This window comes from Elgaria multicarinata, chromosome 3 (assembly GCF_023053635.1).
Source record: "Elgaria multicarinata webbii isolate HBS135686 ecotype San Diego chromosome 3, rElgMul1.1.pri, whole genome shotgun sequence".
Classification (NCBI taxonomy): domain Eukaryota; kingdom Metazoa; phylum Chordata; class Lepidosauria; order Squamata; family Anguidae; genus Elgaria; species Elgaria multicarinata.
This window is the reverse complement of record NC_086173.1, coordinates 148,601,888-148,627,174: the sequence shown is the minus strand read 5'-3', so window position 1 is coordinate 148,627,174 and position 25,287 is coordinate 148,601,888. Positions and strand designations below refer to the sequence as shown.

At 47.0% G+C, this 25,287-nt stretch overlaps 2 protein-coding genes across 3 annotated transcripts in view; one reads left to right on the top strand and one right to left on the bottom strand.

Annotated features, from left to right (window-relative positions):
* MDC1 (mediator of DNA damage checkpoint 1) overlaps positions 1-9,930 on the top strand; it is a 28,511-nt gene extending 18,581 nt beyond the window's left edge. Inside the window, exons 11-16 of the mRNA XM_063122288.1 lie at positions 1,122-1,691; positions 3,668-3,802; positions 5,569-5,751; positions 7,709-7,837; positions 8,830-8,940; positions 9,585-9,930. Coding sequence (XP_062978358.1) covers positions 1,122-1,691; positions 3,668-3,802; positions 5,569-5,751; positions 7,709-7,837; positions 8,830-8,940; positions 9,585-9,848 — 1,392 coding nt within the window. The 3' untranslated portion in view covers positions 9,849-9,930. The remainder of the gene's footprint in view (positions 1-1,121; positions 1,692-3,667; positions 3,803-5,568; positions 5,752-7,708; positions 7,838-8,829; positions 8,941-9,584) is intronic.
* Positions 9,931-14,682: 4,752 nt separating this feature from the next.
* Positions 14,683-21,843, bottom strand: LOC134396891 (zinc-binding protein A33-like). 2 transcript variants are annotated; one of them, XM_063123495.1, is made up of 6 exons: positions 21,353-21,843; positions 21,161-21,256; positions 20,223-20,456; positions 18,708-18,730; positions 17,532-17,671; positions 14,683-15,951 (listed from the first exon to the last, which is right to left on the bottom strand). In XM_063123495.1, exons 1-6 carry the CDS (start codon positions 21,815-21,817, stop codon positions 15,440-15,442), a joined length of 1,470 nt encoding a protein of 489 aa, XP_062979565.1. In that variant the 5' UTR covers positions 21,818-21,843; the 3' UTR covers positions 14,683-15,439. The 2 variants fall into 2 exon arrangements, with proteins under 2 accessions (XP_062979565.1, XP_062979566.1); XM_063123496.1 differs by lacking the exon at positions 21,161-21,256.
* Between the last annotated feature and the right edge of the window lie 3,444 nt (positions 21,844-25,287).

Genomic DNA, 25,287 nt, shown 5'->3' with positions numbered 1-25,287 from the left:
AGGAGGGAAGAATCTCCTGTCCATTTCAGTTTCTTTTCTTATTTTTTTTCTCCCCAAGCTTTAATTTGGCTTGTTCCAAAGTTTGAGATTTTGGTATTTTTCAAAAAAGTTTGCATGAAAATTCATAAGCGTTTTTGTGCACGACTCTTCAGATAGGTGCCTTTTTGCCTAATTTGCACATTGGTTGCAAGCCATTTCCCCCCATTATAATGCATTTTTTGAATGTTAATTCCCCTTTTTGTACACCGTCTTTGATCAGAGAACTCCGCTGCAAAATTTGGAGGGATGTGAATTTCAAAGGACAACTACGCACATGTCTACACCAGCCCTATATCCTGGAGTAGTCCCTGGATCATCCCTCTGCGTCCAAATGAGGCCTAGGGGATCCTGGGGGCAACTCGGAACGTCCAGGGACTTTCCCCGGGACATAGGGAACCGCAGAAAACCAGATTTTTCCAAGGTCCCGGGACCATCCCGCGGAGCATGGGCCATGGGACTGCTGCTCCTGGGTCATCCCATCCTCCCCCGATTAGCGGGGCACTTAAAATGGGTATGGAGCTGAGCGGGGGCAGTCTGTACCCATCAGGAGTGGGGAACGGGTTCGGTTGGAGTTTTTAAAACTCAGTGTATTACTGGAGCACAATTGTACTCTTCTCCGTTGTTGTTGTTGTTTAAAAATGGCGGGCGCGACATCCTTCTGGGGTGTCAGGCGGCCGTCGAGACGCTGGGGGAGGATCGCAGAAGCTGGTAAGTCCGCGATCCTCCCCTCTCTCTTCCTCTACACCAGCCTTCCTCAACCTGGGGCGCTCCAGATGTGTTGGACTACAACTCCCAGAATGCCCCAGCCAGCTGGCTGGGGCATTCTGGGAGATGCAGTCCAACACATCTGGAGCGCCCCAGGTTGAGGAAGGCTGCTCTACACCCTATGGTGGAGACATGCCCTGTATTTCAGTTTGAAAGTGTAAAATTCTGCAAGCTCACATTTAAATGACGTAAGATGTGAGCTGAACAGATCCCTCCCCCGTCCCTGGCTGCAACCCACTCCTGTTCTGTTGGGGTCCCAGGAGTCCTACCTCCTAGACGTTCCTTGTGTAGGCCTTATCGCGCTTTCATATTTCCAGGTGGCGGAGCGTGCCCAAGAGGAGGCTTCTGAATCTCCGGCCCCCGGGCAACGGCGCACTCTCCGGTCCTCCACGGCTGCTGCTTCCCCAGCTCCTGCGCCAGAACGGCAAAGCCGCCGCCGCCGTGGCCGGGTGGGATCTGGCGACAGAGATGGGCGCAGCGAGCCAGCTGCCCCCGTCACCAGACGCAGGGGGATGCGGCCACTCGCCCACCCGGCGCAGTGTAGGGGGGAGCCAGAGGCCAAGTCGGAAGAGCCGGAGGGAGAGGAAGTGAGCCCCGTCAAGAAGCCCAGGAACAGGGAGCCGACGAGTGCCGTGCATCCGGGCCGGACCAGGGGCTCGCAAAGGGAATCTGGTGCTGCCAGCAGGCTGAAGGAAGAGACGGCGAAGGCTGCCGTCAGCCCAGCGGCCAGGGTGCCAGCCAAACGGGGGAAATGGGGAACAGCGGCTGAACCTGTGGCTGAACGGCAGCCGGAGCTGCCCAGGACCCGGGCCAGCACGCGGTCAGGGAGTGCTTCAGGGAGCACGCCGAGCCCAAAGGATTCTGGGACAGGCGCCAAGCCGGGGCAGGTGGGTAGAACTGCAGTGAGAGCAGCAAGTCTGTGTTTATTTATCACATGTCTATATTGCCCGGTAGCTGAAGCAATTCGCTCGTAAGAAGAAAGTGTGGAACACTGGATAAAAAAAGTGAAATTGCAGACAGATGGGTTAGCTGTTCCCATCCTGGGTAGGTTTACTCATAATGAGAAGCTGCCATGGGGGAATTTCCCAGTGGGGCTCTCCGTCGCTGCGTCAGACACCATTTTGAACACGGCGTGAGCGCACTGTAGCTTGTCGTTATGTATGAACCTGATAAGGGTGGGTTGTTTATTGATTATTTATTTATTTATTTATTGCATTTTTATACCGCCCAATAGCCGAAACTCTCTGGCAAGCCACCCACAATCCTAAAACAGCCCATGGCTTCTGGGTGGCTTGTCAAGCACCCCAGCAACCCACCCTTGCCAGGTTCATATGTAACGACAACCTAAAGCATGCTTCTGCCATGGCTTGAATATTCAAAATGGCGGTCGCCACCACAACAAGAAAGCTTAGCTGGGAAATTCTCCCGTGGTGGTTTCTCGTTGCATGTGAACCCAGTCCCTGCTTTGTCATTGTCCCACCCCCCCTGGCTAGTGGTGGTGGTGGCGGTGGCAGCCTTGTGGTTGTCCTTTTCAGTTGCAGTGTAATATAATGATGAAGAGCCAAGTGACAATCTCTTTAAGTTTCATATTCGTAACATGGGGATCACGCTAGCGGCCCAAATTGCAGCTTTGTCCCAAGGGTTAGTACATGAAAGGCACTTTGAGCCCTTGGCAGGGTGTGGGAAGACTTGAATAAGTTACCTCTTCAGGATCTGCAAGGTGAGAATTTTTCAACCATGTTAGGTGTATTCCCTAACATGAAAACGAAGCAAGTGATGTCTTGCTGAATCCATACCTTACCTTTCCAGCCGGAAGATTGCCCCTTGGCTGAACCCCTGTGTCCCTCCCACCTCCTCCCCATTGGAGAAACGCCGCACCACTCTTAACCCTGGCTAGTTTGGGCTCTTGTGAAGGCAGCTGCATTCCCCAGCCTGGTTCTTTCACGACGTTTGGGGGGACAACTCCCAGTATTCCTAGCCATTAGCTGTGGTGGCCGGGGCAGATGGGAGTTGAAAACATCAGAGGGCCCACGAGCTTTGGGGAAGGCTGCTGGAGTAAAACAGAGGTGGGCAGGCTTTAGGCTTTACCACCTTGTTTCTCACCCAAACCCCGAGTTTTACCAATGGGCGCCAGGTGCAAAATGGCGGCTCAGGAAGGCAGACATGGAATTGCGCAACGTTTGTCTTCAGGACTTTGTTTTCAGTAAAGGACCTGTAACCTATGCACAAACCTATTCTGGGTCCATCCCGCCCCCCCCCCCCCAGCCCTTCAAGATTTCTTGATTTCAGCCGCCCTTTTTAAGAGGAAAAGAAAGCCTTTAGTTGTCACTGTTGTTAGATCTTTGGGAGACAGGAAGACTTGCCAGTGTGGCATAGTGGCTAGAGTGTTGGACTGGGAGTCAGGAGATCTGGGTTCTAATCCCCACTCAGCCATGGAAGCTCACTGGGTGACTTTGGGTCAGTCACAGACTCTCAGCCCACCCTACCTCACAGGGTTGTTATGAGAATAAAATGGAGAGAAGGAGGATTGTGTACACTTCCTTGGGTCCCTTGGAGGAAAAATGATGGGCTATAAATGCAAATAATAACAACAACAACAGCAAGTGACTCAGAGATCTACTGGTAGATCCCAATTGCCTTTTGCCCAGCCCGATAGTAAAGCACAGCAACCAGTGGGTGGGGCTAATTGCAGGGGGAGGGCCGCTTGGTCACTCTGTGTCAGTGCAACTTGACCGCCAGGAGACGGGGTGTCTGTCTGATGGACTGAAGGGGAGGGGCTTGTTAGCCAGAGGGTTGGCTGAAGCGGCAAGATGTTCAGTCCCCGGTGCAACTGTGTCTTTCTTCTCTCACCCATTCCCCCTAGGAGCCCATGCGGTCCACTCCACCCTCAGCAAGGAGGTCACAGCGTCTGAGCACGGAAAGCCAGCCGGCGGGAAGGAGGGCCCAGTCCTGGAACCAGTCCCAGGGCGCAGCAGGCTCTGGTGTTCCTGCCCCAAAGGTATTGCAAGCACCTCTTTTTTGGGGGTGGGAGGGGGGAGTTGGGCTTGGGCGGGGGGGGGAAAGCAACGGCTTGAGCAGTCTTGGTCCGGGAACTCTTCAGGCACCAGCCTGGTCACCATAGGCGACAAGCAGTTGCATACAGGCGAATAAGTGGGCTGGTCCCTCTTCTTCCAGTCCCCAGTAGGCTGCTGAACATTTTTGCAGGCTACTAACTTTTGTAGACTTATTTACAGGGCTACCTTTGGGTCCCCTCAGCCTGGAAATGGTGGGCCATAGCTCTGTGGTGGAGCACATGCCTTCCATGTAGAAAGTTCCAGATCCGATCTCCAACCTATCCAGAAAAACGGGTGCCTGAATCACTGGAGGATCACAGCTACTCAGTGTCAACAATACAGTACAAGGCAGCTTCCTGTGTCCCTATGTAAGGGCTCTCCAACACGGTGCTCACGGGCACCATGGCGCCCACAGACACCTCCAGTGGCTCCCTGTGAAGGGATCCTGAATGGGAGGTTCGCAGGCATCTGCAAAACTTAAGAGAGAGAAATTTCCTATTTTTAATTATACGTGCGAGGGTTTGTGTATATCCAATGAAGGTATATGAAATGCATACAACTTTCTAACGATTATAGGTAGCAAAAGTGCACCAAATATCCAAATAAGTATCCATTTGAAGGTGGCGTCAACATACCACCCGTTCAGATATTGAAAGCATTGTAAAGTCCTCAATGCTTTGCCGCGTCACAGGGTCTAGACACACCCTTCTTCCCAAATCAGGTTGGTATAATGGGGCAGTGGCCAGAGGGCAGTCACCCCGGCTGCCCAGTGTGGATCCGGAGGGGGTTGGGGAAGCATTCGACCCACGTGGGCATTGGTTCGCGGGAGGGCAAAGGCTCTCCCTGCCACAAAACCCTTCCCTTCCCTGGAACACTGTGTTCTGCCCCTCCCCTCCTGAGCAAAGCCTGCCCCACAGCTTGGTTTCATCCCTTTCCCAGCTATTTTGGACAGAGTCAATCCTACCCAGTCCACCTCGGGGTCTGCTCCAGAGGGCAAAAGACATTGGGCCTGTTCAGACAACAGATTTGTCTGTCTCTCGATCCTCCCAGAGTGCAGGACACGGAATAACGGGCTCAAGTTAAAGGACGCCCGATTCCAGCTGGACATCAGGAAAAACTTCCTGACTGTTAGAGCAGTATGACAATGGAATCAGTTACCTAGGGAGGTTGTGGCCTCTCCCACACTAGAGGCCTTCAAGAGGCAGCTGGACAACCATCTGTCAGGGATGCTTTAGGGTGGATTCCTGCATTGAGCAGGGGGTTGGACTCGATGGCCTTGTAGGCCCCTTCCAACTCTGCTATTCTATGATTCTATGAACACGCTAAGCCATGTTTAGGCCGCTAACCCTTTTGCCGCAAATGGTTAGTCAGCGTGTTTAAACTGCGGTTATGTAGCCACCATGGTTAGGAATGGTTCGCACGACACGCTAAGCCATCATGTTTAGCTCAAAATGCTTAACCACTGTGGCTTAACGTGTTGTCTGAGCAAGGTCAGAGCAAGGAGGAGCCACCCCAAGAAGTAGAATGTGAGAGCTCCCAGTTTGCACAAGCCGCATAGGGCAGGGGTCCCTGACCGTTTTGGACCCAGTGGCACATTCTACTGTTCTATGATTCTGTGAGAAAGATGCCGGTGCCCTGGAGGTGCCCTGGATCTCTCGAATGACATCCTCTTCCCCTCTGCTGCCCCATCTTCTCCCCTGCCCCGACCTAGGTGCTATTCACGGGGGTGATTGACGAGGAGGGGGAGCGCGTGGTGACGGAGCTCGGGGGTTCTCTAGCGGAGTCCGTCTTCGACTGCACCCACCTTGTGACGGACCGCGTGCGACGCACGGTCAAGTTCCTGTGCGCCCTGGCGCGGGGCATCCCCATCGTGACCCTCGACTGGCTGGAGAAGGTGAGCTGCTTCCCCGGCCACCTTCCCTTCCTCCCACAATGCTCTAGGGCAGGAATGTTCCACTCCTGCATTCTCGGGCTAGGTGGGGGTGTCTGTGGATTTTATTCTCCAGACAGCGGTACATAAGTCCTTTAAATGAATAAAACGAGAAATCGTCTTTAGAAGCCACTTAGAGAGCGGTACATACATAGTTTCAATATTTTTAATCAATAATGTTTTAATAAATAAATGTTTTAAGAATAATTTAATAGCATTTAATAATAAATGTTTTAATAAATAAATAAAAATAAATTAGTTCAAATAAATAAAATGAGAAATAAATCTAGTGCCAATTCCTGAGCTTGTGTGCGGCAAGACGACTGCTAAGATTTTGTGAGGGGGGAAATGAATGCGCTAACAGCTCTCGTGAGTCCAAGACGCTCATTCGCAGAGAGACTGCTGGCTGCTTCTCTGTGTGCTTCACTGCTCTGGCTCTGCCTCGTTCTGTTCAGCTTCCGTTGAGGGCAAAGGCATCCTCTTGCAGCGCTGTATCGAATGGGGCGGGTCTCACCGGCTTGCTCCCGGTGCAAAATTGCCTGCCGTTTGGAGGAGGCTGCCCTGTTATATCTCTGCAGGCATCCCTGTTCCGAGTGCGACTCCTTACTGGAAAAAGAGGCAGTTGGGGGTCGTATCAGAACAGTGACTCATGCAAGGACACAGCGGGGGGCGAGTTCCTCTGAAGGTGAGTAATCCTTGCCTTTTGGGGTCTCAGTGCCATTCCGATTGCCTCCTCTGCCAGAAACTTCCTGGAGGGGAAGGCTGTCAATGGCTACTAGCTCTGATGGTTGTGTGCTACCTCCAGTATCCGAAGCAGTAAGCCTGTGTGCACCAGGAGCTGGGGAACATGGGTGGGAGGGTGCTGTTGCACCATGCCCTGCTTTGTGGGTCCCTGGCTGACAGCTGTTTGGCCACCGTGTGAACAGACTGCTGGACTCGATGGACCCTCGGTCTGATCTAGCATGGCTCTTCTTACGTTCTTAAACTTGAGAACCGATGAACTGTACTAGTGCTGGCATCACCCACATGGTACGGCCCCAACATTATGGATCACACTTCTGCCATCATGATTGGGGCATTGCCTAAAAAACCCAGAGAGGGAGAGGGCTCACCTTCAAGTGAAGGTGGGCTGAAAATTTTCACTGCGCTTTGATTTAAAATTTGTTTGTTTCCCTGGGGACCAGCTAACATTGGCTCCTGTAGATATGTGGTCGATGGGATGGGATGTAGCCACCCCCTGCTCTAGAAGCAGATGCATGAAGGCCAAGGAGAGATGGAGAGAATACATTGGGCTGTGCAGGTGTGCCTCTTAGTGGAGAACTGTGGAATGAGCTAGGTTGCAAAGCATTATTTTGGTGGCTCAGATGTTCTCACCTTGATGGCTAGTTTAGTAGGAGAATAATATGTCTCTGTTGTGTCGATGGGCAGGACCTGTAGCTCTGTGGGATAGTGCAGGCTCTGTGTGTAGCAGTTCCCCGGATTGATCCCTGGCAACTCCAGCTAAAGGACCTCAAACAGCAAGGCGAGAAAAGACCTCAGGGCCCTCTGACAGTCAAGAGGACAGAGTATTGGCCTAGATGGACCATTGAGCTGGTAGCAGAAAGCTGTAGAGGCTGGTGGCTCTGATGCCAGTGGTTCTTACTGGTTCTGACTGAAATGCTTCATGTTTCAGTCAGAACCAGTAAAAACTCTTAAAGCACCTTGGATAGCTCCTTTAGAGTTCTGACTGAAACCCAGTGCAGATTCATCGTCCCACTGACACTGGAGCCACCAGCCTTCCCTGGTATTAAGGTAGCTGCTTCTGTTTTTTATAGCTTGCTTTATTGATGGGCCTAGGAGCACCAGGGCCTGCTTTAAGGGGAAGAGGTTGATCCTGCCTCTTTGCTTATCTCCTTTCCCCGCTCCCTCCCTCCCTGCGCAGAGTAAGCGGAACTCCGTCTTTCTGGCGCCAAACAGCTTCCTGGTTTGCGACCCCGAGCAGGAGAAAAACTTCCAGTTTAGCCTCACCATGTCACTGCAGAGAGCACAGAAAGAGGGGGGCCTACTTCAGGTAAGTCCATAATTGGCCCTAAATCCTGGGCCACTTCCACAAATGCCCAACTAGCCAGATACACATGACAAGGAAAGTTGTCCCCATCACTAGGGATGTGAAATAAGCGGACCTGTTTGAACTTTTCCCTTAGTTGTAGCCCTTAAAGCAGGCATGGGTAACCTCTGGTCTGCCATCCTGTCCACTAGGTTCTCCTCCAGGTCCTGCCACTTCTCCCCAGCAGCTGATCGGAGCTTTACCTTTCCCCAGCATTGATCAGCAGCTGATCGGAGATAAGAGCTTTACCTTTCCCCAGCACTGATCAGCAGCTGATCGGAGATAAGAGCTTTACCTTTCCCCAGCACTGGTAGAAGCTCCCTTTCTCAGTGTTGTGGAGGGAACGGCATGTATGTGTGTGTGTGAGTGTGAAAGTGAGTGAGAGAGAGAGAGAGCATGTGAGAATGAGTGTGTGGGCCACATGCTTTCAGTGATCCTGTCCACTTTGGGTGGGGCGTCTTGCTCAATGCTGGCATGTGGTCTCTGGTATGCTGGGAGTGGCCAATTCGGTCTGGGGCCACTTCGGCCCTCAGCCCAGGAAAGGTTCTCCAGCCCTGTGTTAAAGGGACTGTAACCCCGTCAGGACAGAAAGTGCTAACATCAGCCTGCAGTCTGAGAACTGTAATGCCCCACGCTGTGTAAATCAACACTTTTTTGTTGTTTTGTTTTACTGGTTAACTCTGACATTTCATGAGGAAGAAAATAAGGGACCCTGACACAACTGCAGGGTGGTGATACTGCACAAAGGTTCAGAACATGTGTGGCTTTAAGCAATGGTGCAGTCCGACCACTTGGATGGATTTCACAAACGCACAAATGCTCTCCCCTTGTTGAGGGCGAGGGAGGGGGGTGTAACAACTGGTCTGGAGTTCCCCCTCTAAACTTGTTCCCACCGGTGGCCGGTCCTTGCTAAGTTGTGGGGCTTCTCTCTGAGACCCTAACCCTTTCCCTTCCAGGGCTACGAGATCCACGTCACCCCTAATGTCAAGCCAGAGCCTGAGCACATGAGAGACATTGTGAAATGCAGCGGAGGGACTTTCTTTCCCAGAATGCCTCGGGCCTATAAGGTGAGCCAGGAGATGGGGCGCTTTTGCAGGCAGGGCCGGTGCCAGACTATTTTGCGCCCTAGGCAAGGAGAGCTGCTTGCACCACCACCCCCACAAAAAAATTGCCAACTTCGATTTTTAAGAACATGTTTTGTAGAAAAAATAAAAAGCGCAAAACTTGAAACTGCTAAATTTATTTTAAACTGCAAGAATAAGTAATCAATTTTGATTATCTTTCGCAAATACAAAAGAAAACATTTTGGCACACAAATCATTTTGAACTAAAGGGCACTCGGTATAATGCATAGCTCCGCCATTGGCAACACAACATTAAAATACATGAGATCGCTGTGATTCAAATGGAATTAAGTTTAACAGTATTGTTAGTGTTGAAAACAATAAACTGGTTATGAACTAGCAGTGTTCTAGTATATTTTAATTTTATTATGTTTTTTTCTTGAAACAGCTAATTTGTATAAAACTGTGACCCCTAAAGGTCAGTACTGTGCCCTTCTGAGGTCTGCACCCTAGGCGGCTACCTAGTTGGCCTAATGGTAGAGCCGGCCCTGTTTGTGGGCATCCCTTGGGGCATGACCCGGGAGCAGAAATCCCTGACGAAAGGGAGTTCCGAAAGTATTTCAACCCTATATTTTAACCTTTCCCAGGACAAACGTGTTGTCATTTCCTGCCCGGCTGATCTGCCCCGCTGTAAACCAGCTCAAGATGCCAGAGTTCCCATTGTCAATTCCGAGTTCATCCTGACGGGGATATTGCAGCAGAAGATAGACTTGGATGGCCACCGCTTGGACGGGTTGGTGGCCACTTCCCCCGTTGCCAGCCCCGCCGCTCTCACAACCAGAGTCAGTAAGAGGAGGGCTGGGGTGCTAACTGCCCCCGCACCCCCCAGCACAGCAAAGAGACGGCGCTGATCCTGAAACACACCTCATGACACGGAGACTTTGCCTTAAACTTGTAAATAACTTTTCTTTCCTTTTTTCAAAATCATTATCAATAAACAGTATAAAACCAACTGGCTGTTTTGAAACTGGCTTTTATTGGGACATCATCTGGACTAAGAAAAACAAAACCTTCGCACAGCCTTCCTCAACCTGGGGCACTCCAGATGTGTTAGACTGCATCTCCCAGAATGCCCCAGCCAGCTGGGGCATTCTGGGAGTTGTAGTCCAACACATCTGGAGCGCCCCAGGTTGAGGAAGGCTGCAGCAGCTGAACAAATGTTTTAGGTCTTTCAGCAGTTCAAACTCAACTGGTTAAATTGAATTATTATTATTATTATTATTATTATTATTATTATTATTATTATTATTATTATTTATTGCATTTTTATACTGCCCAATAGCCGAAGCGCCCTGGGCGGTTCACAAAAACTAAAACAATTCAAAGTATTGAAAAAGGTATAAAAACATGATATAAAATACCATATTTCTTTGATTCTAAGACGCACTTTTCCCCCTAAATAAACAGCTCTAAAAATGGACTGCGTCTTAGAATCGATGGCGTCTTAGAATCGAAGCAATACGGTAAGAGGAAAAGAGGAAGCTCCTGCAGCAGCCTCGAGCCATGCGAGCGAGGAGGAGCTGGTTGGGTAAGCGCCTGGTTTTTTGTTAGGCAAATTTATTCGTAAGTCCCATCGATTTCCATGGGACGTACTCGCGTGTCGTCGTCCCCTGGTGCACAGACAAGTAAAGAGCGGGACTGGAGAGTTAAGTTTACTCTTTGTTTCCCCTTCTTCCCGCGCAAATGGCAGTTTCTTCTCTCACAGAGGGAAAAAAGAAAAGGACACAACCATTAGAAGAAAGCGTGGAGGGGGGGGGGAGGAGGTTGGCTGGGCGGTGAGGGAAGTATTTCTTTGATTCTAAGATGCCCTTTTTCCCCAAATAAACGTCTCTAAAAATGGGGTGCGTCTTAGAATCGATGAAATACGGTACACGTTAAAACTGATTAAAACATACCATACACGATTAAAACATCTTTGAAACATCCTGAAAACATACTAAAATTTCATGGGATAGGCCTGCTGGAATAGATCAGTCTTTAATGCTTTTTTAAATTCTAAAAGACTGTCAAGTTGACGAATCTCCTCCGCTTACAAGCAAATCACAATATTGGTGTCTTTCTGAGGTCTGCTACGATTTAGTAATGAAAAGATACCATTCATGGCGAGAAGGAAAGGACATCTTGGACACTTGTGTATTTTTTACTTTCGCTATTGCAACAACGCACCAGAATCAAAATAGGCTCAAACTAAACTGAATTTAAATGGGGTGGCCAAGGCCCAAGCAGGATGAGATCTTCTTTTCACACTGAGTAATTGTTGGCTTTTAAAAAGTATAGATCCACACACACACACACACACACACTATCCACATTTGCTCCCTGGCTTTGTGTGTATGTGTATATGTTTGTATGTTAGAGAGGCTTTAAGCCTTTGCCTCTTGCTGCAGTCCCAGACTGGGCCCCTCGGACAGGCTATTTGCATTGGGAGTAAGTGAAGCTCCTATTTGGGCCAATGGAAGCTTTTCTTCAACGCAAAGAATGGGCTGGATCCAGATGTAACCTGGATCAACGGCGCTGGTGGACGTGGACTTCCCTGCCCCCCCTTTCCCACAGCAGCCCCTTCAGACCCCCCCAAAATGCTGCACAAAGAGTCAAGAGTCCCTGCTGAATGAGACGAGCTGTCGAGGGGATGGAGGATCCCCCAAAATGTGGCAGAGTGACCTTCAGTGAGAAGAGCCCTTTCTTTCGCAGAAGGCAGGTCCTGGATTCAACCGATAGGTCTAGGGGCCCAGTCGGGATCAGGATGACAAGAAAAGCCAAAATGCGAAAGCCCCCTAATCTCCCTGCCAGGGTCCCATCACAATATTCTCTTCCCCCATCCCCATCTATTTACTTTTCAGAAGCCGTTCACTCAATCTCTAGTTAGGCCCAAGGAATTGGGAAATTCCCTGGATTGAATCTCACCTCTGCCATGAACTCAATAGTGCAGCCTATTGGCCATCCTGGCTGGGGATGATGGGATACATTATCCGCAGGACAGCAGCAGGTTGAGGAGGGCAGATTTAGGCAAGCCCACTGTCTTAGCTTCAGCTCTTCACCTCCAGCAAAGGGATAATAATCATCGCTTGTCTTATAGCAAGGTTGGGGAACCTGTCAAGGCTTGCATCACCTTGGTCGAAATTGTTGGGTGTGTGTCCGTGTCCGCATCCCAGCAGTAGGTGTGGCCAGAGCCAAAAGTGGGTGGAGTTCAAGTAGAGACTTACCTTTATTTAGAGCACAATGGGGGAAAAAGACATTTGTATCCAGGTGTTCTCCTGCCCTAACATATACAAGGTTCTCCCCATCAACTTTGTAGTTGGGGTAGCAAGGAATGTCAGTGACTGTGTTAGGCCAACAAGGTGGAGGTTTCCTTCTAGGGTTGCAAAGGTAACATGAAGAGCTTTGAACTCTCAAAAGCACTTTACAGATGCCAGATCATGAGAGTATTCAGGCCCAGCGTCTTAAAAGTTGCCTTCACTGATCCAAATTGGGTCACATCAGATGTTTTTATTTACCAACGAAAGCTTGTAGCTCTAATTAAAATGTGTGTGCATTTCCTTATAAAACTGAAACCACAATTTTAAAAATAATTATTCAGAACTTAATGGTTGTTCTTTTGTAACACTGGCACTTTTGGCCTCTAGTATGTGAGTGGCTTCTGCCTCTCACAAAGTCTCTGTTCCCATCACATGAGAATGGAGTAACGTTTTTTTATTTAAAATATTTAAATAATTCTGAAACACATTTTAAATATTCTTAAACACAGGCATGTGCAAGGTGTGTGCCTGAGTTTCATCTTAACACTGATTCATCCGAAACAAAACAAAAGGCCAAATCTTTTAATGTCTTTTTATTGATTTATTCTCTGCAAGAAAGTCAACAGAATCTGATATATACATAGAAAGTGGGCCCGTTCAGAAGACACCTTAAGCCAAGGCTTTAACCACGGTGAATAAGGTTTTTTGATTTATTCACCATAGATAAAGCCATGGTTTAAGGAGTCTTCTGAACCCAGCCCGGCTTTCTGGCGTAATCACCATGGTTAAAGCCATGGCTTAAGGTGTCTTCTGAATGGGGCCATTGAAACAAAAAGAAGTTAGGTAGAAAAGGCAACTTCTGAACAGCTAAAGCCTAGATCGCTCATGGCAAGTTTGGAATTACGAACATAAGGAGAGCCATGCTGAATCAGACCAAGGGCACATCTCACCCTTCCGCATTCTCTGTTCTTACTAGGAGTAAAACGAAGTGACTGATATAGGACTATCCTGCTTTTAATGTGAATATAGGATCATTCCAAGCCTTTTGACCTCTATTCTAGAGTAGATACAGGAAAGATAGATACTAGAGTAGGTTCAGGAAAGTCTGGTATTGAAACTGAGCAATGTCGGAGGGTACATCTACCCCCCAAACTTATCTTTGTTTTATTTATTTATTGCAGTTTTATACCGCCCAATAGCCGAAGCTCTCTGGGTGGTTCACAGAAATTAAAACCATGAAAAGCACAACAAAACAACCAACAGTCTAAAAACTCAAATACAAAATACAATATAAAAAGCACAACCAGGATAAACCCACACAGCAGAAATTGATACAGATTAAAATACGGAATTAAAACAGCTTAACTATCATGACTACTTAGGAGGGGGGACCCAACCCTTTGATTGGGTAGGAAGTATTTTTTTTTAATAGTTTTCCACATTAATTAGACATACAACATTACAATAAAGAAAACATCAAACAACTACTACATACATGTTGAATAAATGTTGAGTACATATGTATTAAGTAAATATTAACTATAAAATATCATACCATAACATAATCATTCTTAACATAAAAGTGCACCCCCCACCTCGGGATCTATTCCTGATTCCAAAATCTTATCGTTTCTTCTGCTGGCAGTTTCCCACTTCCCTTAGTAAACACAAATATTAGGAACTGTTTCCAGATTCCTTCAAACTCATTTATTTTAGTTATACCTTTTCTCCACTTAATATTACAAGTCAGTTCATCATTAATAGCTATATCCCATACTTCTTTATACCATTCTTCAATAAGGTATTCCCCTTGAATCTTCCAGTTCCTAGCTACCATCAATCGTGCTGCAGTCAGCAAACTCGATATCAGCTCTTTAGTTTCTTTTCCACATTTTATATCTTCAAATAGTGACAGTAATGCAATCTTTGGTGTTTGTTCTATTTTCATTCCCACTATTTCTTCAATTTCAAAAAACACCATCTTCCATAATCTTTGTACATATTTGCATTCCCACCACATATGTAAATACGTTCCTTTTTCCCCACAACCTCTCCAACAATTTGCTGAATGCTGATCATTTATCTTATTCAATCTAATCGGGGTTAGGTACCACCTCCACAAAATTTTAAAATAATTCTCTTTTATTCTCACTGACATATTTCTCAACACTCTTTGTTTCCACAGTCCCTCCCAGCTCTGTCGCCCTATTTGTCTCCCATACCATTTCTGTCTCTCATACCAAATCTGTCTCCCATACCATTTTCCCTGAACTATCCCCTAACTCCTTTTCTAACAATATTTTATATATTTCGCTCATTAACCCTTTTAAAACTATACTTCCTCCTTTACCTTTTTCCTTATTTACTATTAACTCTTCAAACTTCGTCATTTCTCTACAAACTCTATTATCTTTAATCCACTTTTTATTCCATTGTTATAATTGCCCATACTCTAACCAAGATAATTTTTTCTCCTTTAACAAATCTTCCATATCTTCTCTTGTATTTATATCTCTTAACCAATCCTTTAATTTCAATTTGTTTTTCTCTTTTAATATTTTACTTAATCTACCTTTCAGTTCCTCTGGGAAATTCTTTAACATTATTACCGGTGATAAGGGAGAGTTGCTCGGAAGCAGCTTCCCTTTAAATTTACTCCAAATTTCCCATTGAGACCTCAGGAGTGGATTATCTATACTTTCAACCCATTTTCTCCCTCCTTCCTTGAAAAAGACATTTTCCAAGCTCATCTCCACATTACTTGTAGTTTTATCCTCCATCCAATATAGATCTCCTACTCCTATAATTGCTTCTACAATATGTCTTAATCTATTTGCTACATAGTATAATTTTATATTTGGGAGACCCAATCCTCCCTTTTTTTTGGCTTAAATACCATTTATTCTTATTTACCCTCGCTTTCTTTCCTCCGTTACAATATTTATTAAAAATATTTTGCCAACTTTTTATCTCAATTTCTGAATTTTTTATTGTGGGTAGGAAGTACTAAAAGAAACGAACTGCACAAATCCCACTGGTTTCAGTGAAGCTTTCTCCCAGGTAAGTGAGGTATGACTGCAGGTCAAATCAAGTTGCAGTGGACGTTGTGGGATACAGTTGTGGATACAGTTGCAGTAGATGTTGTGGGACATGCAACTGCGGGATATGTACGTGGAAAGATGATGTGTTACAAGAGCTTCATTTTCCTACTTCTGACAAATTCTCAAGAATACATCTTTCTCGGTTTGGACTGGAACATTAAGGAAAAAAGGGTAGACTTTCTCTTTGAAGTGGGCTCTGCGCGTCAAAAGGTGAGAGCCACCCACTGCATCATAAAAAGAGACTTGGCCTTCCTCATAGTCCAGATACACTCCGATCCGGCAACATGATGCTATATTCCCACCACTGCTTATCGTTTTCCTTAGGTTTAGAAACCAGGCCTTGTCCATAAAATATTCCGCCCCAAGCTTGATTTCCCTTTCAATGGATTCTGCAGCTACACCGATGAACCATCCTGTCCAAAGGTCAGTCTCTATTTCCCAGTAATGTCTACCTGCCACGAAGCCATTTGTCCCACGCACAATCCAATGCTTTCGAAATCTCTGTGGGTTATTACCGTAGTTTTGAAGTGGTTCCTGAACCATCACACACGTTCCCTTGTTGGTGATTGCAAACACGGGATGGGCAGTGTAGGGGTCCAGTTGGACAGGTTCTAACTCTGGTTTGGAAAGGAAAGAATTGCACGAGTTAAGGGGATTTATTTATTTATTTATTGCATTTCTATACGGCCCAATAGCAGAAGCTGATCCACCCTATCCACTTTTTTAGATTACAGAGAGCAAAGAAGCAGGTGGGTACAGGTTGTTAATACGACCTTTGGAAAGTCCCAGGAAATTACCTGCACCTACATACCTGCCATTTTGCCCTTTATAACCTAAAAAGGAATGGTGGGTAGGATGGATAAGATGGCTCCTGTCACCACTACCAGCCATTCCAGCAGGCTTTGCTGAGGGAAATGAAAGGGGAAGCTGAGCTATTCCACCAGCCCTGCTGAAAGGCAATTAATTTTTTTCCTCTTCCTTTATAATGCCTTTTTCAACGTGTGTCATATTTTTATTTTAGATCTTAACTTTGTGGGCAGGGCCTATCTTTTTATTTCATTTTTTCATTTTTATTTATTATTACATCTATGTCTCACCTTTCCCCCCCTCTTGCAAGGAACCCAAGTTGGCTGACGTGTTATCCTCTCAACAACCCCACGAGGTAGGTGAGGCTGAGAGCCAGTGGCTGGCCCAAACACCCCTGCCTCCAAATCTTTTGTTTTTTATTTTCAAAATGGCAGTCAATACCCATGGCTACCGAACATGCCCAGTGCACATTGGACAGGTTTCGGTGTTGTTGGCAGTCTTTTTAGTATTGCTGCGTAAATACTGATTGGATCCAGCATCTGCCTTCCATGAGAGGAAGGGACCATCCAGCAAATGGGGCCCTTGGCCCCATCGAGGACCCACTGTGACCTTTTGGCATTGCACTTTGAGGACAAAATTGCTTCTCTCCACAGCGAGCTTGACGCTGTTAGTGCAGCTCCAGTTGAGGTGTCCGATGCCACCATCTACCCGATTTTGTGCGGTCAGTAATAAAATATTATTACTGATGATGTTTTCTGCTGTACTGGTCCATGACCAGAATAAATAAACTGAAAATGAAGAGTGGGCTTCTGTTGGGCATCCATTGTGTAGACATGCTTCTAACTTGTCCTAGAAAAATCTAGATTTAAAAAATGAGATTAAGGACATTGCACTATTTGGAATTTCTTACAGTGGGGGAAAAACATAAGCCTCATCCCAAATCTACTTCTGTCAAACACTTCTGTTCTGTGTCCCTGCTACCTGGTGCCTATCGTGCGTGGATGTTGAACCTCTTTCAGCCCAAGGGCCGCATTCCATTCAGAGAAGCTCTCGGGGGGGGGGGGGGGGGGGGGGCGCATTCCAATGGTGGGTGGAGCCAAAAGCAAATGGGGGTGGAGACAAATACCAGGTTGCTGAAAGCTCTTACTGCCAGTAACTAAACCTTAGGAGAGGCCTTTCAACCTTTTAGAATGTAGGGAAATTGCACAAAATCAAGGTAACCAGGCAATAATGGGTGGACTGAGGTAAAGGGGTAGGGCCAGGAAAGGGGGCTTGACAGTCTGGGTTCCGCACTCCTGCTATAATGGAACTTTGTGGCACTACTTTGTGGTGTGACCAAGTGGCATCCAAGCTCCTTGGATGCCACTAGGTCACAGGTGGCATTAGTTACCTTGCATAAAGATAGGACTCAGCGGCCTACATGCCAGATGCTGGTTTGGGCCCTTGAATCTGCCCAGGTGGAGCTCTTTATGAAGGACAGCAAGATCATCCTTGTCTCCTTCAGACTGATTTTCCGTTTTTGATGGTAATCTGGTAGGGAGGAAGTAGAAGAACAGTTACCCTAAGTAAGTCTTGGTCCACATACTTGACAGGAATGAGTTTGTACTCCTGAGCAGGTACAATGGACTGGTTAGGCCTCATCTTGCATCCAGTTCTGGGCACCACACTTCAAGGAGGATGCAGATAAGCTGGAGGAGGTTCAGAGAAGGGAAACATGAAAGACCAAGGATCTGGAAACAAAGCCCTATGAGCAGAGACTGAAAGAACTAGATATATTTAGCATTGAGAAGAGAACACTGAGGGGAGACATGATAGCACTCTTCAAGTACTTGAAAAGTTGCCACATGGAGGAGGGCCAGGATCTCTTCTCAATCATCCCAGAGTGCAGGACATGGAATAATGGGCTCAAGTTACAGGAAATGAGATTCCAGTTGGACATCAGGAAAAATTTCTTGACTGTTAGAGCAGTAGGACAAGGGGAGGTAGTGGGCTCTCTCACACTAGAGGCATTTAAGATGCAGCTGGACAGCCATCTGTTGAAGTATGCTTTCATGTGGATTCCTGCATTGAGCATGGGGTTGGACTTGATGGCCTTATAGGCCCCTTCCAACTCAACTATTCTATGATTCTATGACTGCACCATTTCATACTGCTGTTGGGGGAATCATATTTTAAATGTTCTCCTGCATTTTAAAATGACTGAAAGATGGATTTCTATACCGCCCAATAGTCAAAGCTCTCTGGGCAGCTGTATTTGTATTGAGGCTTTATTTCATTTTAATATGGGGGCATTAAAAATGCAACCCACCCCATTTGTGGTCTGAAGTGGTTTAGGCCTTTCTATCCCCTCATTCTTCAGGTATAGCCTCAGCCAAGGTAGGCCCTATTTTTTATACATGTAGGAGAATCCAAATAGTAAAATCTTTATTGGGATTTTACCACTTTGGGCTCAGGTACAAGTTGGTATGTTTTAGTGCTGCTTCATGGAGGAAAAACCAACAACTACTTCATATACATAGAGAAAAACTATATTATGCTGTAAACTGGGCCTTAGCACAGTACTTACATATCCAAGAACTGTCGGATACCCTAGAAAGACAAGGATAAAATGAGATGGTCAGGTTCTCTTCAAGAGTGGGGAAACTGGGTGGCAAAAATGTGCATCCCTGCTCTATACAAACCAACATGCAAAAATCCCCACGTGAATAGGGACAAGGCTAGGCTCTTCATCCCTGCTTTCTTTGTGCAGGGATATTTTTGTATGGAAGAGCATTCAGTCATGTGAACCCACACTTGCAGTCTGAAATAATACAAGCCCAGCGTGTTTGCCCCCTCAGGGGCTGAACGCAACCCTGCGCATGTTCATTTATGGATTTATTTCGATTGTTTCTAAGCCATCCTTTGGTAAAAGTTCTCAAGAAGGCAAGGCATAAAGTAAACCAATAAAAACAGAAAACGTAACATATTTACTCAGGCATCCCACCATGACCGATGGAACTTCTTAGTAAATACAGATCCAGCATTAGCACATGGCATCCTTGAACAGATGCCTGGGTCCACTCACCACTGATGCCTTACATACGTCCCCCTTTGAAAAAGCATTTGGGAATAGCAGCCACTGCCATTTTAGTTTCCCACAATGCCTTGGGATGTCACTTAGGCTGACCATATGGAAAGGAGGACAGGGCTCCTGTACCTTCAACAGTTGCATAGAAAGGGGAATTACAGCAGCTGTCATTTGTAGGCATGCAGCACCTGGTGAAATTCCCTCTTTATCACAACAGTAAAAGCTGCAGGAGCCCTGCTGCGATGGCACCGACCTTATACAGAAGGTCTTGCCTAGCACACCCTTCTCAAGCCAAGCACTACCAGTTGAACAGGGTAAAACACAACCTTTTCCTCATATGAGAGGGTAAAGGCTAGAATCTGGAAAGGTTTTACTCTGTATGTAATAAGCTGATATATGGTGTTTATGATAGTAACTGTAGAGCAGGTGATAAAGCCAAGCAGACATGTCATTTGAGGTAACAGAACAAAATAAAATGTTTATTTTTGTTTATCAGATCTTAGTTACTTTAAATGCAAGTTAACCTGCTTAATCTACTAGTTCTAATGAAAATAGTAATCTTAAGTATCTTAAAATGTTATCTCCATTCACTCTCCACACCCTAACTCCCTTAACTAACCCACAATCTCCTCAGCCAACCTATTTATACTCCCCCCTCCCCCTCTCTCACAGCATCATCAGCCACACCCACTCAGTCAAACATTCCGCACTCACTAGTCATACAAATTCAGACATACCTAAGGGACAGAAAGGTGGTATCGCCACACCTGCCCTCTTTTGCATCTGGTCACTCTAGGCAGGGCTCCTGCAGCTTTAACTGTTGTGATGAAGAGGGAATTTCACCAGGTGCTGAATGCATAAAAATGTCACCTACTGAAATTCCCTTTTCAATACAACTGGATACAGGAGCCCTGTCCTCCTTTCCATATGGTCACCCTACCCCACCCCAAAACTCCAATACACTCTGTCCACCAGTCTACGTTGGTTAAAGAGGTGCTTAGAATCTAGCCTTACCAGGAGGAAGGCACCTGTGTTGTTCAGCTCCATGCGGGTCTTTCCCTGGCTCATCTTTTCCTGGGCGGCATGAAGCTCCCCTCGGATCTGCTGCAAACGGCCTTCCATGTTGTCGTGGGCACCCTTTTCATCTTTATCCAGTTCAACAAGCATCACCGCTTGCCTGTCATGCAAGGCCTGGTGCAGCTCAGAGAACGTGTCCTCAATGCTTTTGCGCAGTGATGCAGCACAGCCCTGAAATACGAGGCAAGGGAGTAAGACCCGCTGGGTTCAATGGGATTTACACTTAGGTAAATGTAGATTTAGGGTTGGATCCAGATTTTACCTGAAGCAACTGTGCTGGCGGATGTGGACATCCTTGCCCTCTCCTTCCCATGCTCCAGCCCCCTGAAAATGCTACACAGAGTCAGGAGATCCTGCTGAATGCGCTGAGCTGTGGGGTGTGTGTGGAGAGGGAACCCCAAATGTGGGTGGAGGAACTTTCCACAAGTGGGGCCTTTTCTCTTGCGGAAGGCAGATCCTGGATCCAACCCATGACCTCTCTCTCTGATTCTTAGGACTGTAGTCCCGAATTTACACACTGGGTACCCTCAATTCCCTCATGTTGGAGACCTCTTCAGAAGATCCCTCGCCTTTGGGGAGTGGGTTTTGGATTGGTGGGGTTGCTGTAGGAAGGAGGGGCATAGAAGGCTGTCCTCTGCCAGATCCTCCAGAAGACTGGTGGCAATGCTCTCCAGGGTGGCGGGCAGAGGTTTTCCTCATCACCTGGCTGCTGATCCTTTTAATTGAACCTGGGACCTTCTGCATGAAGCGCATGGGTTAGATCCAGGATCTGCCTTCCATGGATGGAAGGATTCTGCTCACAGAAGTTGCCTCTGCTGAATTTTGGGGAATATCCCTCTGCATCACAACTCACCCCATCCAGGAGGATTTCTTACCTCCAGGGAATGTATTTTTTCTTTTTGGCCTCTTTCTCGCTCTTCTAGTCCCTGAATTCTGGTGCCCAGACGCCCCAGGGCCTCGTCCAGCTTCTCCTAGGGGAGGAAGAAGACGTTGTGAGATGAGGAGGCCAATCAAACCAGGGCCCTGCTGCCGTGCTCAGCCTGCTTCACAGTGTTTTGCCCACTCACCTTGTAACTCTGCGCCACATCCTTCAAGGAGCTGAACCGGTGTCCAGCGTGGACGGGCGAGTGAACGCAGCGAAAGCAAATCGAGGTCTCGTCGGTGATGCAGAAAAGCTCAAACGGATCGCCGTGGGCCTCACAGTGCAGCACGCGGTGCCCATCCTCGGTTTCCCTCTCTGCTTGCTCCTTCTTCTCACTGATTTCTGCATCGTTCTGCACGGTGCTGCCTTTTGCTTCCCGGCGCACGGCCCACGCTCTTTTGGCCAAGTTCCCCAGCAAGCGGTTTGGGGTGTATTGTCTGTCAGGGCAGGGCTCCCGGCACTCAGGGCAAGTGGAATCTCTCTCTTGGCTGCCCCAGAAGGACGTGATGCAGTTTTGGCAAAAGCAGTGTCCGCAGCTGAGCAGCACTGGCTGGGTGAACAGATCCAGGCAGACGGAGCAAGTGAGATCTTCGTGAAACCCCTCTGCCATTCCTGCGTCCAGCTGCGGAGCTGCTGGAGACGGCCAGTTTCACTTTCCTTTCCCTGATTCTTCTCCGCCTTTTGCTCGGCTTGCGGCCACGCCTTTAGGGAGGGCACCACGCATCCAGGGGAGGGATTAAGAGTGGCTGTGCATTAGTTAGAGGATAGGAAGGGAATCTCTCCAGGGAGAAAGTAACAGCTGGCATCATGAAATCAAAAACAGATGATCCTCTTGATTTCATACACTCATACCAGAGAGCTCATCTGCCATGGCACAAAAGCTTGGATCGAAGCCACAGCTCTTTATGGAGCCTCATCATTTTTGTATGGAAAAATGCTCCCAACCAGGGGTGCAAACATGGGGGGGGGCTCATGCCCCCACCGGGATTTCCGGAGGGGGGGAATGCCCAACCAGGTAGCATCCGGAAGCTCACAGCTTGGCTGGCAGATTCCTCAGTCAGTCTCCAGTTGACTGAATTGGTATGTGTTTGGGGGGGGGGTCAGTCTAAATTACCTCCAAGGAACCCTTGGTTCCTCCTCAGCTGCCCAGCAGATTTCTTTGCAAGACAAAAGCCGTTCTCTTTTTGTGTCAGCCTTCCCCAGATTCTTTTCCTCCTAGCCCCTCAGGCCTTGTAGGACAAAAGGTTGCCCATTTAGGAATTACAGTGATTACAGTGGGTGGGTGGGTGCCAGAGCGAGAGAGAGGGGGGGGATAAGTGGCAGTTACTGCAGCCGAAACTCTCCCCACGGCCTGAGTTTGATCCCAGCGGAAGCTGGTTCTCAGGCAGCCAGCTCAGGTCGACTCAGCCTTCCATCCTTCTGAGGTTGGTAAAACGAGTACCCAGCTAGCTGGGGGAAAGGGAACTGCGACTGGGGAAGGCAATGGCAAACCACCCCACTACAAAGTCTGCCAAGAAAACGTCAGCGGAAGCAGGCGTCCCTCTAGGAGTCAGCAATGACTCAAGTGCTTGCAGGAGAGGTTCCTTTCCTTTCCTTTATTATCTACAGCACCATGTGCCTTGATAGTGCTATATAAATAAATAATAATGGCACAATCCAGCTACTATTAAACACTTTTAGCTACCTAAACTTACGCATGTTTACTTAGAAGTAATTTCTAGAGGGCTTACTTAATTATAAAGAATCTCCTTAAATTAATACAATGTCTTGACTAATGAGTCAAAAGCATATAACATGTCAGACATTTTCAGACTAGGCACAGGAAGAGGGTCTTGAGGGCATGTGATATTACTGCACTGGGTCATGGGGAAAACAAGTCTGAAGAACACTGGTATATTGTTTAGGACTATGGATGGTGGGGTAGTGTCTAAGCTATCATAATATTATAATTAAAATGTAATATTTTTGTTGAATACTTGTTATTTTAACATGTGGCTTTAAACACTCTAGGATCCATTGTTGATGAAGGATGGTTTCGAGAAATAGAACTATATACATGAATGTAAAAAAAAAAAGCCTAGCCCCCCTTTTCCAAGTTTAGCCCCATGCCCCCTCCCTGGAAAATTGAGAAGTCTATGCCCCTGCCCCAAACCACAGAGCACATCCATTCACATGGTTTGTACCAAATTAACTACAGATCCAGTTATTCACTGGATCGCCATGGCACACAAAAAATGAATAGGAGACATGGATCTCTGTGAATCCACATGGTTTTTATCTGGTCCCCCCCAAACATAAAATCAGAACTCACATGAACAGACTGGACTGTAAAAAGTCACATGTGCAGTGTTTTACACAGCACCACAATAGCACAAAAACTTAGACCTGAGTTCCAAATCCTCAGGATTATCATATAGGAATGGGATAACCCACCCCACATACACACACAAAACCCATGCTTAAACCACACATCACATCTGCATCTGTGGAATGAACCATAAAAATCACAGATCCCTTCATTGTTTTGGGGTCCTGGACCCTCAGGGGTGCTCTATATTTTTTACAGGGAAACCCCTCAAATCAGAGATGACATCCACACTCTTGGACGTAACCACAGAAAACATGTGTGTGCGCGCACACGGTGTGGTCTTTCTCTGCCTTTCTATACGTTCCATTATACAAGCACTAGATGGCACTTTGGTATAGCAGAATTCACAAATACATGGGGATTTCAAGGCTGCAATGCGTAGATATGCCACCTAATGTGGGTGAGGAATTATGAGAGCATAATAAAAGTCTCGTGTAGAAAGGCTCCAAAACATAAAAACCATGAATCCCATATTTCAGAGCAACAGCATGGCAGAAAAGCAGGAGACTGCAGCCAGAAAATGTATGGAACCAGCAGTTCACTGTGTCACAATGGTGCAAAAGACCTGAATAAGATACATGAAGGTCCCCTACCAAACCGCCATCAAATTAGAAGTCACATCCATATCCACAGACTGGAAACATAATATGAAACATGTATGTGGGACACAGATCTTAACTGATCCGTATGGTTTTGATAGGGGATGCTTCCAAAACCATTGTCATAACTCGTATCACATCCATGGCCATAGATCAAAGGATAAAATCACAGATCTCATAATATGGATTGAAGGCATAGATGATCATGAATCCACTGGATTTCTTTCCAGGGAATCCCATGATAGCCACCATTAAATCACAGATTACATCTGTGTCAATGGATGGTACTGTAAAAATCAGAGAAACAATATTCATGGAGCCAGAATGGTTCAAAAACATGGAACCAGAGTATGGAGCACACTTGGAGCAATGTCTCCCATTGAGGGGAGACATGATAGCACTCTTCAAATACTTAAAAGGTTGTCACACAGAGGAGGGCCAGGATCTCTTCTCGATCCTCCCAGAGTGCAGGACACAGAATAACGGGCTCAAGTTAAAGGAAGCCAGATTCCGGCTGGACATCAGGAAAAACTTCCTGACTGTTAGAGCAGTGCGACAATGGAATCAGCTACCTAGGGAGGTTGTGGGCTCTCCCACACTAGAGGCATTCAAGAGGCAGCTGGACAACCATCTGTCAGGGATGCTTTAGGGTGGATTCCTGCATTGAGCAGGGGGTTGGACTTGATGGCCTTGTAGGCCCCTTCCAACTCTGCTATTCTATGATTCTATGTCTATCATCAGGCAGGGGGGTGGAATCACAGTTCCCTGCCGTCACTTCTTTGCCCCCGCTCCTGTCCCACAATACTTTCTCTTTCTTCCCAGTAAAGAAAGAGGAAATAAACAAAGAACATGTGGCCGGGCCATTTTTTATTAAATGTTAGCAAATTCTGTTTTCCCCTCAAAAAGACAGATTTTGGGGGATCTATTTTGTGATGGAAAGAACACAAGGAGCAGGAGGTGGATGGCATTGTCTAAAGGACATGAGGGAAAATGTGAGTGGGCATTAGGGAGCATGTGATAAAACACTCGTCTGATGAACCCCTTAGAATACTGTGTGCAGTTTTGGTCACCGCACCTAAAAAAAAGATATTGTAGAGCTGGAGAAAGTGCAGA